This window comes from Malassezia sympodialis, genomic scaffold, assembly GCF_000349305.1.
Source record: "Malassezia sympodialis ATCC 42132 genomic scaffold, msy_sf_25, whole genome shotgun sequence".
Taxonomy (NCBI): domain Eukaryota; kingdom Fungi; phylum Basidiomycota; class Malasseziomycetes; order Malasseziales; family Malasseziaceae; genus Malassezia; species Malassezia sympodialis.
Window position 1 is genome coordinate 40,072 of NW_017387823.1, and position 12,357 is coordinate 52,428.

General features: G+C 65.5%; 3 protein-coding genes across 3 annotated transcripts; 2 read left to right on the plus strand and 1 right to left on the minus strand.

The window, feature by feature from the left end:
• Window positions 1-85: 85 nt before the first annotated feature.
• On the plus strand, window positions 86-1,825 carry MSY001_3372 (uncharacterized protein; the record flags this gene model as incomplete). The annotated part of the gene is made up of 1 exon (XM_018885271.1): window positions 86-1,825. One exon carries the CDS (start codon window positions 86-88, stop codon window positions 1,823-1,825), a length of 1,740 nt encoding a protein of 579 aa, XP_018741848.1.
• Window positions 1,826-1,844: 19 nt separating this feature from the next.
• On the minus strand, window positions 1,845-4,397 carry MSY001_3373 (uncharacterized protein; the record flags this gene model as incomplete). Its single annotated transcript, XM_018885272.1, has 4 exons — window positions 1,845-3,111; window positions 3,245-3,340; window positions 3,786-3,882; window positions 4,034-4,397. The coding sequence occupies 4 exons, from the start codon at window positions 4,395-4,397 to the stop codon at window positions 1,845-1,847; spliced, it is 1,824 nt and encodes a 607-aa protein (XP_018741849.1).
• Window positions 4,398-4,690: 293 nt separating this feature from the next.
• On the plus strand, window positions 4,691-9,052 carry MSY001_3374 (uncharacterized protein; the record flags this gene model as incomplete). The annotated part of the gene is made up of 1 exon (XM_018885273.1): window positions 4,691-9,052. One exon carries the CDS (start codon window positions 4,691-4,693, stop codon window positions 9,050-9,052), a length of 4,362 nt encoding a protein of 1,453 aa, XP_018741850.1.
• Between the last annotated feature and the right edge of the window lie 3,305 nt (window positions 9,053-12,357).

Below are 12,357 nucleotides of genomic sequence, written 5' to 3' on the forward strand. Positions count from 1 at the left end.
TGGAATATTGCTCTGCTGAAAAGGTCTTGCGTGCGCCACACCACAAAGGTCGAGGTTTTTCGGCCATTGTGGGATCGTTGTCAGTATGGTCAACCTGTTCAAGTATCTGAAATCAGAGACACAGGTGTCGCCATCTGTCTCGTTGTCATCTCAGAAAGCCTCGCCTGCACTCGTTGAGAATACTACGGCTACACCTACATTAGCTGGCTCGGGGGTGCTGGTAGATGAGCCCATGCCTAGTGCTTCGAGCTTTTCAACGCAAGGATCTACGACAATTGCTCCCGGTGCTATGTCCTTGCTGCAGCAGGCTCAATACGATGATGTCACGGCGCAGGGTGAGCGAGCCAGGGACATTCCCAAGTACCCTGGGCTACCCGACCGCTATGTGCTCGTTGAAAAGTTGGGAGAAGGAACGTTTTCCGTGGTCTATCGTGCCATCGACCGCGAAACAAATCTTCACGTCGCGTTGAAAGCCGTTCGTAAACATGAGTCATCCGGCAACGAAGTCCTCGATGCTAGGCTACGCGAACAGTCTCGAACTACGGAGCGATCGAATATCCTCCAAGAGGTGCAGATCATGAGACGTCTTCAACATTCTTCTATTGTCCAACTACTCGACTTTTGCGAGTCGGATGATTATTGCTTCCTTGTTATGGAGATGCTCGATGGCGGTGAGCTGTTTGATCAGATTGTCAAGCTGACTTACATGAGCGAGCCGCTAGCGCGTCATATCATCTGCCAGGTGGCGGAGGGTATTCGCTATATGCACAAGGAGTGTGGCATTGTCCACCGGGATATCAAGCCGGAGAATCTCTTGTTCGAAAAGATTGATATTATACCTTCCAAAGAGGTCGTTGTGCGCCCCTATGATGAAGACAAAGCAGACGAGGGTGAATTTACTCCTGGCAAAGGTGGTGGTGGTATCGGCCGTGTCAAGATTGCCGACTTTGGCCTGAGCAAAATCGTATGGGAGGAAAGCACGAAGACTCCGTGTGGCACGGTAGGGTATGCGGCACCTGAAATTGTCCGCTACCAGCACTACTCTTTGAGTGTCGATATGTGGGCCCTCGGATGTGTCTTGTATACCCTACTGTGCGGCTTTCCTCCCTTTTACGACGAGTCCATCAAGACTCTGTCTGAGAAAGTATCACGCGGGCAATATTCGTTTATGAGTCCATGGTGGGACGATATAAGCGACGATGCGAAGGACCTTGTTGCCAAGCTTTTGTGTGTTGATGTTGATAAACGCTTGACTATTGACGAGTTCTTCGACCACCCATGGATTCAGCCAGCCAAGCCCCTTCTTGCCAAGCCGCCGATACCCACGCCGCGACGACAACTGGCTCACCTGGGGCTCGACAGCTCCGCGATGGATTCGCCTCTTCTAGCCTCCCTGCACGGTACTGAAATGGCAGAAGACAATCGCCGTACTGTCAACAAAAACTATCTGCGTGAGGCCTTTGATGTCTCTTTCGCCGTTCATCGAATCGAGGAAGAGATGCGCGAGGCGCAAAAACATGACTCAAATTCTCTCCGCTCGCGCATGTGGAAGAATATCTCTGGTATGCGTGCCGATCCTACGAAGAACGATGTGGATCGTGCCAAGCAACGACATGGTAACTTGGCAGCAAAAATCATTGCAGACAAGCAGGCGGCTCACTCTGCACCCCCATCGGTGCGTGGTCCAGCGGATGCTTTTAGCTTGAACCTCAACGGTGCGACTATTTTGGAGCGCCGCAAGCGACATGCGGTTGAAATGCCGGAGCCTGATCCGACTTCACGCACGCACTCGTTTCCGAAGCCGATGGCCAGTCAGGTAGCCTAATGTACATACATACAACACGTTACGGCACTGAAACGCGAATGGTACTGCTAGCTGCCTTGCGCAGCCTGTTCATGATGGCTAGTCCCACACCTGCTTCATCCACTTCCTCTGCGACGATAAGATCGCAAGCACCTTCTTGCCCAGACCATGCCACGCAGGCGTCTAGAGTACGGAGCCCGTCGAAGAGCCGCCGAGCTGCTACGTCGGGCTCGGACCGCTGACCCAACGAATACAGACACAATTGCAAACCAGGGAGTCGTTCCACCGGCGAAAGGCGGTCCGGGGGATCGGATTGGGCCCATTGGAGGATCGCGGGCACATCAAGGCTCCGTAGTAGTGGTGAGTCTAGGGCGAACATGAGGCCAACGCGCATATCTCGTTCCCTTCCGAGTGACGACGCAGTGCTTTCAATTACTTGCGAAATGCTCGGGTCCGTTTGCGCGCCATCACGAACAAGCAAGACACGAGCATCTGGTGAGTAGTGTCTGTACTTCATGCCTGGCGTTGTGGGTGCTGCTTCCTGAACAGCACTCCGAGCTAGATCTTTACCGTAGACCCTCAATGATATGGATGGAAAAGGGCGAAGCACCTCTGACAGCTGCTCCACGGTGATGCCACCGGGGCGGAGTACGCGCACCTCGCCAGGGACAGTCGTAGCATCGACGACGGTGCTTTCGACACCCACATGGCATTCACCACCGTCAACAATATACGAAAGGACGTGGCGAGGGCCCAGGTCGTTCATGACGTGAGCGGCTGCCGTCGGTGATGGACGGCCCGACGCATTCGCTGAGGGGGCAGCAATTGGCACTCCAGCGAGTGCAATCAGAGAGCGGGCCACGGGATGAGAGGGCATGCGCACGCCGACGGTCGGCTGTCCGCATGTGACAGTGCTAGGCACCGTAGGGGATCCATCGGACGTTCGGCCCACGGGAAACAGCAAAGTCAGGGGACCGGGCCAGAACGCCTGCATCAGCGCCCAGCATGCCTCGTTGATCTGGAAGGAAGAGGGAAGAAGATGCTGTAGCATATGGGTGTCGCTGATATGCACGATCAACGGATTGTCAGCCGGACGGTTTTTTGCAGCGTAAATGCGCTCTGATGCATCGGACCGCAAGGCACACGCGCCCAGGCCGTACACTGTCTCTGTAGGAAAGGCAACAAGTTCGCCCGAGCGCAAATGTGTCGCAGCCTTCTGTAGGCTGTACCTCGACTGCTCGGAAAGAAAGGTTACCTGTAGTTTCTCCAACGGTTCTGTTCCTTCGCTCTGGGGATGCGATGAGTCACTGAACTGGAGGCCAAAATCTGCGGGACGCAGCGAAAAAGATACGTGTGGCACAGGTAGAATCCTTGTTTGTATCTGCGACATGACAGAGAGAAAGCAAGGCGCGCGCCACCCACGAAGCATGCACTGAGTACCTGGACGGCCTCAGAAGACGAAAGTGGAGGTGCGAAGAGAGGGTCGCCTTGCCCGATGGGATGAGGCCCAGCAGGATGAGGGGGCCCTTCCAGGGGCTGAATCTAGTAAAAGGGTGCTTGCCAGGCACTATAGCTACAAGTAGTATCGAGGGATACATGACGATTCTTCGGAGGGCGTCAGTTGTTTGTTAGGTCGGCCGCGTAGGATGCGGCCTGATGTGGAGTTCGCTCGTTTCTCCCATCGCACCGCCCGAGTGACATGTCGAAGTCGGCGGCTACACGATCAAACCGGCAGCGATGCTGGGACAACCGCGACTCTTACTATGCGTGCCTGACAAAGCACAACATACATAGTCCTCCTGGCACGGATATGACTGGGATCAAGGGCCCGCTAGGCGCAGGATCATTCGCGGAGCCGCGCCGCAGCGAGGCAGAGCGTGCGCAGCTTGCAGCAATGGAGCGCTCGAACGATCCCTGTTTGCGGGAGCGTGATGCCTACGAGGGCAGCTGTGCGCAGAGCTGGGTAAGCGCCTATTCTAACATCAGATCGAATACTTTAACAAGCGTCGGGTACTCGAGGAGCGCCAAAACAAATACTTTGCCGATGCAGAGGCGCGCGCGATGCGCAGATAAGATGCCTAGAATGGATGTATATCGTTACTATAGAGCAGGGCATTCCGGAGATCGCGCAAAGCGCCGGTCGTGCCACCGGCGAGCGCACCGAGGAGCACCATGCGAGGGACTGTAGGTGCGGATACGCGGACTCGCTTGTCAGCCACCGATACGTACATCCAACAGCACTAATGAGGCCAGTCGACACGCCTGCAACGGCACCGTCGAACCAGTGCCCCAGGCCGTGACGGTCGAGGGAGGTGTGCGGCGGTCGTTCCTCGCCCCGTTTCTCAGCGACGTACGAGCGCACGCTCTCTGTTAGTATATCCAGCAGGCACCACCCGCCGACCCAGCCCGCCAGCTGCAGGCCGGTCTGTCCGCCGCGCCGGAAACCGCCGAGGATCATGCGATAGTACTTGGTCTTGTTGTAAAAGTACCAGCCCTGGACGGTCTCTGGACGCCGATGTGCATTTTCTGCAAGAAAGACAAGCGCCGTGTGTCGCGCGCCGTTGGCAAAGCCGGACACGAAGCCCAAAGTCATCGCCGACGAGACAAGCAGCGTGCTAAACGGCACGACAAGAGGCTCCGGTCGCGAGGACGCCTCAAGCAGGATAGAATATATCTGTGAGGGCTCGGCTGCATGTTCCCCTGGTCTGGAGGCGGGGGCCGTGGGTTCGGTGCCCCCGGCTGGCAGCGGTGCTTCGCTCGTGCGCCACCACCCCATCAGCAGCCGCACCTCGCAGTGGGCTCGCAGTCGAGCCGCGCGCTGTGGGGTATCACGTGATACGAAAGCCGACGAGCCAGCGAGTCATGCCCGCTGAAAGCCGTACGACCATGCAGCAGGACGCGCCTTCTGTGGCGACGGCGTCCGAGAATATGGAGTACTGGGCTGCGCAGCTGCGCAGTGTGCCGCGTCTTGCGCTTCCGATGGACTACCCTCCACCGTCCGCTACACGTGTGGTGCATGCGCTTAAGTCGTACGAGCTGCCGGTATCGACGTGCCGGGCGCTCGGGCGGCTCGCGCTGTTCGACCATAGCGACGGCGAAGAGGCGATGCCGACGCTGTGCCACCTGCTATTGGCAGCGTACATTGTGCTGATCCACAGGTACACGGGCGACACGGACATTGTCGTCGCCTCGAACCACCCTTCGACGGGCGACGCGATTGTCTTGCGCATCCGAATGGAGCCAGGTGATGCATTCTGGCAGGTGGCTATGCGCGTGCAGGCAGTGGAGAACGAGGCTGTGCGGCATTATGTGCCGTTTGAGCAGGTTGCTCAGCGCATCGAGGCCGACCGCGTGGCGCTCGAAGGGCCGTCGCCACACGCGACTTCCTCGTTGTTCCGTGTGCGCTTCTTTGACGAGACACACTCGCTGCAGCACTTTTTGCAGCGTACCAACGTATCGACGGATCTGTCTATGTTTATCACGCCGCCGAGCGCCCAGGTGAGCGCCGAGACGGGTCTTGCGCAGACCGAGGCGCCCGCGGAGCCGACGACCGGCTTCCGCAGCGATCCTTTCCGGGCAGTGGCTGTGCATCTGTCGTACAATGCGCTGCTGTTCTCTGGCGCGCGGATTGACAGCATGCTCGCGCAGCTGGATCAGCTTATCCACTCGGCCGCCAAGGATCCCATGACGCCGATCGGCCGCATCCTCATCCGCACGGCCGCCGAGGCGGCCAAGCTGCCGAACCCACGGCAGGACCTCGACTGGTGTGGCTACCGCGGGAGTATCACGAGCATCTTTGAGAAGAATGCAGCAGCCTTCCCCGAGCGTCGCTGCCTCGTGGAGAGCGTGCAAGACGGTCCTGCGGCGGGCGGCGCACCTGCCTCGACTGTGCGCACAGTGAGCTACGGACAGCTCAACTTGTCGAGCAATGTGGTCGCGCATCGTCTTTTACAAGCAGGCGTGCAGCGCGGCGAGGTTGTCACGGTGTATGCGCACCGCGGTGTCGACCTGGTCGTGGCCGTATTGGGTGTGCTGAAGGCTGGCGCGACCTTTAGTGTGATTGATCCGACGTACCCTCCCAGCCGGCAGAACATCTACCTGCAGGTGGCGCGGCCGCGCGCGCTGGTTGTGCTGGCCAAGGCCGGTGTGCTGCAGCCATCGGTGCGCCAGTGCATTGAGCACGAGCTAGAGCTGCGTCTAGAGATGCCGGCGCTGGAGCTGCGCCCGGACGGCTCCGTGCACGGTGGTGCCGTGGGTGGCGAGGATGTACTGGCGTCGGCGCAAGCGCTTGCGGCGCAGTCGACGGGGGTGGTGCTGGGCCCCGACAGCGTTGCGACGCTCTCGTTCACGTCCGGCTCGACGGGCATTCCCAAGGGTGTGCAGGGTCGGCACTACAGTCTCACACACTTTTTCCCGTGGATGGGCGAGCGCTTCCAACTAGGCGAGGAGGACCGCTTCACGATGCTCAGTGGTATTGCGCACGACCCGATCCAGCGCGATATGTTTACGCCGCTGTTCTTCGGCGCCGAGCTGCACATTCCGACGGCCGAGGACATTGGCACGCCGGGGCGCCTGGCCGAGTGGATGGCGGCGTCGCAGGCGACCGTGACGCACCTGACGCCGGCCATGGGCCAGCTGCTTGCCGCGCAGGCCACGGCATCGATTCCGACGCTGCGCAACGCGTTCTTCGTGGGCGATATTCTGACCAAGCGCGACTGCACGCGCCTGCAGTCGCTGGCGCCCCATGTGCGCATCATTAACATGTACGGCACGACCGAGACGCAGCGAGCCGTGTCGTACTTTGCGATCCCGCCGGTCAGCAGGGAGCCTGCGTTCCTGCAGACGCAGAAGGACACGATGCCTGCGGGTCAGGGCATGATCGATGTGCAGCTGCTGGTGGTGAACCGCCACGCGCGGCAGGAGACGTGCGCGGTCGGCGAGGTCGGCGAGATTTACGTGCGCTCTGGTGGTCTGGCGGAGGGCTACCTCGGCCCGCCCGAAGTCACGGCCGACAAGTTTGTGGCCAACTGGCTTGCGCCAGACCTTGTGATCCCCGACACGCTGCAGGGTACGCCAGAGGGGGCGTACTGGAAGGGGCCGCGCGACCGCCTGTACCGGACGGGCGACTTGGGACGCTACCTGCCGGACGGCACGGTCGAGTGCACGGGCCGCGCGGACGACCAGATCAAGATCCGCGGCTTCCGCATTGAGCTCGGCGAGATTGACACGCACCTTTCGCAGCACCCACAAGTGCGCGAGAACGTCACACTGGTGCGCCGCGACAAGGACGAGGAGAAGGTGCTGGTCTCGTACTTTGTGCCGACAGGTGTGCTGCCGGCCGAGGACGCCGTGGCCGTGGACTTGGACGGTGTGCCGGAGGGCCCGCAGCGCGAGACGCTGCGCCGCATTGCGCACTACCATGCGCTGATCCAGGACATTCGCGAGTACCTGAAGCGCAAGCTGCCGTCGTACTCGATCCCGACGCTCTTTGTGCCCCTGGCCAAGATGCCGCTGAACCCGAACGGCAAGATTGACAAGCCCGTCCTGCCGTTCCCCGATACGGTGCTTGCGCAGCGCATGGCACAGGCGGCGAGCGCGCAGCGTGACACGCGCGAGCGCACGCAGACGGAGGCGGCCGTCGCGGACGTGTGGGCGGAGCTGCTCCCCGGCGTCGCGACGCCCGTGCCGCTCGACGTGTCGTTCTTCGACCTGGGCGGCCACTCGATTCTTGCGACGCGTCTCGTGTTCCTTTTGCGCCAGCGTCTCGCGGCGCCGGTGCCGCTGGGTCTGGTGTTTGATGCGCCGACCGTGGCGCAGCTCGCGGCCGCGCTCGACAAGATGCGCAGCAGCGAGACGGACCTGGTCACCGAGCCGTCTCACACGGACGACGCGCCGACCGAGGGCGACTATGCCCGCGACGCCGAGACGCTCGAGGCGGCGCTGCCTGCGACGTTCGCCCGCGCGGCGACGCCGCCCGAGCCATGCACCGTACTGCTCACCGGCGCCACGGGCTTCCTTGGCGCGTATGTGCTCGCGGACCTGCTCGAGAAGCGCAGCGCAGCGGTGCGCAAGGTATACGTGCACACGCGCGCCCGCGATGCGGCGGCGGCGCAGGCGCGTGTGCGAGATGCCCTCGCGGGCCGCGGCCTGTGGCGCGAGGCGTGGGCCGAGCGCGGGCGTGTGGAAGCCGTCCTGGGCGACCTGGCCGCGCCGCAGCTGGGCCTGAGCGAGGCGGACTGGCAGCGCATGGCGGACGAGGTCGACGTGGTCGTGCACAATGGCGCGCTCGTGCACTGGGTGTACCCCTACTCGAAGCTGCGTGCGGCGAATGTGCTGTCGACGGTGGCGGTGATGCAGCTCGCCGCGCAGGGTCGGCCCAAGTCGGTGGCCTTTGTCTCGTCGACGTCGGCGCTCGACACGGAGTACTATATCCAGCTATCCGAGTCGGGGCGCATGTCCGACGCGGTGGGCGGTGTGCCTGAGACGGACCTGCTCGATGGCAGCGCGCACGGCCTCAAGAGCGGGTACGGCCAGTCCAAGTGGGTGGCGGAGCGCCTGGTGATGGCCGGCGCGCAGCGCGGCCTCTCGGCGGTGATTGTGCGTCCGGGCTACGTCGTGGGCGATAGCCACACGGCGGTGAGCAACACGGACGACTTTCTCGTGCGGCTGCTCAAGGGCAGCGCGCAGCTGGGCCTCGTGCCGGACATGGACAACACGCTGAACATGGTGCCGGTGGACCATGTGGCGCGCGTCACTGCGCTGGCAGCGCTCTACGGCACGCGGTGGGCGCCGGACGCGGCGACGCACGCGACGGTGTTCCACGTCACGTCGCACCCCACGATCCGGTACAACGAGTTCCTTGGCGCGCTCGCGACGCACGGCTGGCCGGTGCGGCGCACCGAGTACATCGCGTGGCGCTCGGCGCTGGAGAACCACGTGATGGCCACGAGCCAGGCGAACGACGCCGAGGCGAACGCGCTGTTCCCCCTGCTGCACTTTGTGCTGGATGACTTGCCGACCTCGACGCGGTCCGCGGAGCTCAGTGATGCGCACACGACGCGCCTGCTGCAGGAGTCGAACGAGCTCGACGTCGTGCGGGGCGTCAGCCCTGCGCTTGTCGGCCTGTACCTGGCATGGCTCGTCGAGGTGGGCTTCCTCGCGCCGCCCACCAGCGCCGGCGAGCCGCTGCCGCCGCTGCCCGCCGACTCGGTGCGCAGCGCCATGGGGCGTGGCTCGGCGGCCTCATAGGTATCTACAAAACTAGTGTGCGCGACTCGCGGCGCCCGCACGCGGCGCGAGGCGCCCGACCACAAAGGGGTCGCCGCCGCCGAGCGCGGCAGACACGCCCGACTCGTCCAGCGACGAGAAGAATCGGGGCGCATCGCCCGCCGTCGTGTCGTACGAGGCCTCGCTGACCGTCGTGTCCGGCAGAGGCGCCGCCAAGGGCACGACCGAGTCGCGCGACCGGTACGTCGACCGCGCGAGGATCTTGGCGACGTGCTCACTCGACGGCTGCGGCGACGGGGGGTCCTCGCTGTCCTGCACGAAGAACGACGCGAGGTCGTCCAGCTGCGTCGCAAGCGCGTCGAGCTCGGCCTGCGACGCACGCTCGTCGCTGTCGTCCCGCACGAACTGCACGCCCTGCTCAGGCGAATGCGCGGCCCACGCCGTGGCGACAGCGCGCATATTGCGCTGCGCGCGCTCCGAGTCCGCGCCGGCCCAGCCGCCTGCGCCCTCGTGCGCGTGCGCCTCCTCGCGGACCAGCGGCGGCGCCTGCAGCACGTCCAGCGCTAAGGGCGCGAGGGGCGTGCGGAGCAGGCGGAAGAGCGGGTCGAGCGACGCGTCCGGCGCAAGCGCGGCGAGGCCCTGTGCGTGGCACGCCTGCAGCAGCGGGACGAGAAGCACCAGGACCTGCTCGCACACCCACTCGGTGTCGTGGTACAGCATGGGGAGCAGCAAGCCCACATGGTGCATCGCACGCGCCGACGACCGGCCCACCACGAGGCACGCCGCGGCCTGGCGCGCAAGCTCGTCGGCGCGGCGGAAGCGCTGCCGCGCGATCGAGTGCGCGACACGCTCGACGTCAGCGCGCTCCACAGCCCGCGCGAGGGCCGCGAGGCCCTCGCCGAGGCGCGCCAGCAGCGGGAGATCGACGTCCTCACGGCTGTCGCACGCGCGCATCGCCCATGGGAGCGTCGCGACAAGGAGCGTGAGCAGGCGGTCCTCCGTGGGCGTCTCGACCAGCGCGTCGTTCCGCACGTCCAGCAGGCGCACGAGCACGCGGAGCGTGACGGCATCGTGCTGCGACCTGTGCAGGCCACGCAGCAGGAGATGCTGGAGCGGCGGCGTCGCCGCGTCCCACGCGCCGGGCCGCGCGTCGGCGAGCGCGGCGAGCGCGTCGGGCGCGAGCTCGGCCGTCTGGAGCCAGGCCTCGAGGAGCGCAAGCGCCGCTCCCCGCACAGACTCGGTCGCGGTGCCGACGCACGCGGCGGCCGTCCAGAAGAGCGGCGCGGACGCCTCGCGCGGCGCGGACGCCAAGAGACTCTGCAGCGTCGCGAGCGCCTCGAGCACGTACGACACGGCGTCGTGCGCGTCGAGCGTGTCCGCGAGGCGCGCGAGGAGCCCCGGCAGCATGTGCGCGCTGTAGGGCGCGTGCAGCGCGCGCAGCACCTGGAGCGAGCGGCACGCGATGCGGCGCACAGCGCCCGTCGTAGCCCAGTGCAGCGCCACGTCGCGCCACGCCTCGCGCATCGCCGGGCCTCCGTGCTCGTCCGCGAGAGCAGCGAGCATATCGACGAGCGCCTGCACTTTGTGCGGGACGAGCTCGGCGGTCATGTGTGCGTGGTCCGCCCGCGACATGGCGAACGCCGCGCGGAGCGTCGCGACGCTCGCGGGATCGCACTGCACAGACGAGGTGTGCATCACACTCAGCACCTGCTCCGCGACGCGCAGCATCGCGGGCGCCAAGAGCGGCGGCGCGCCGTCCACGTGCATGCACACGGCGTGCAGGAGGGGCGCGAGGTGCTCGCGCTGGAGCGCGAGCTCGTCAACGCACTCGCCCAGCATGAGCAGCAGCGGGAGGGCCGGCGTGAGCGGCGGCAGCTCGGTGCCGGGCGCCGGGACGGGCGCCTCGAGGGCGGGCGGCGCAGGCGTCGCGACGACCATGATGTCCGGCGTGAGCGCGGCATACAGGTACCTTTGCATCACGAGCATCGCCGGCGCCGGCGCACTGGCGACCGCCACACGCGCCACGTCAAGAACGTCGGCGCTCCGGCAGTGCAGGGCCTGCGCCTGGAAGAAGGACAGCAGGCCATGGATCTCGGGCGTCGAGAGGCCGATGCCCACGCTGTGCCACAGCGCGCGCGTCGCGAGCGGGTGCGCCTCGCGGCACAGCAGCGTCAGCGAGACGAGGTGCGCGAGCGCCGCGCCCGCCGGCGCGCCGAGGCGCAGCCCCTGCAGCCACGGCGGCAGCAGGCCGAGCACGCCGCCGCGGTGCGCTGGCGGCACGTGCTCCTGCACCTGTGCCGCAAGCTCCGCGAGCACCTGCGCGCCGAGGCCCGAGCGCGGCGCGCTCCGGTCGGCGGCGTGTGCGTCGCTGGCCTCCTCTGCGGGGCCCAGCGCGCTGGGCGCGTCGCCGGGGAGCTCGAGCTCATAGCACAGCGTGCGCTGCACCTCGAGGTACGCGGCCGGCTGCTGCGAGCGCACGGCCGGCGCCACATGCGCGAGCGACGCGTGCGGCGCGCGCGTGCGGCTGAGCGCCTCGAGCATGAGGAGGGCGGCGAGGCGCACGTCGACGGCCGTGTGCGCGAGCATCGTGAGCGCGACGCACACGACCTGGTGCGCGCGCAGCGGGAGCGCGCGGGCCGTGTACATGTCGGCCATGACGACAAAGACGGTGCGCGCGGCGTCCGGCTGCGCCAGCTCGCGGTAGCACTGCGCGAGGAGCGCGGCGCGCAGTCCCTCGTGCTCGCGGTTGTGCGTGAGCAGCGCGTACAGCGCGCCGCGCGCGGCGGCGCGCGACTCGGCCTGGGGCGCCGCGAGCATCTCGCACACCCAGCCCAGCACCGTGGGCGCGGGCAGCCACGCGGAGGCGTCCAGGGGGCCTGCGCACAGGGCCAGGAGCGCCTGCTCGGCGGCATGCACGAGCGCATGGACCTCGTGGCGCAGCGCGAGGAGGACCTGGTCGCGCGGCGTGTCGGGCGCGGCGCGCTCGACGATCGCGGCGAGCAGGGGCGCCATGCGCGTGCCGTCCTGCAGCGTCGCCCAGTCGCGCAGCAGGACGAGGAGGCGCTGCCGCAGGTCCGGCGGCACGCACTGGGCGGCCTGCGCGGGCGGCAGCGCCGCGTACAGGTGGCGCAGCGTCTCGCACACGCACCGGCGCAGCTGGAGGAGCGCCACGCTGGGCGGCACGTCCGACTGCAGAAAGGCGAGCGTGGGGTGCAGCCACGAGAGCAGCTGCGGCGCGAGCGGCGCATCGTGCAGGAGCGGCGCGGCCTGCGCCAGCACGCGCGCGGCCGCGAGCCGCCGCGCCATGGCGCTCGGCGCGGAGGCCG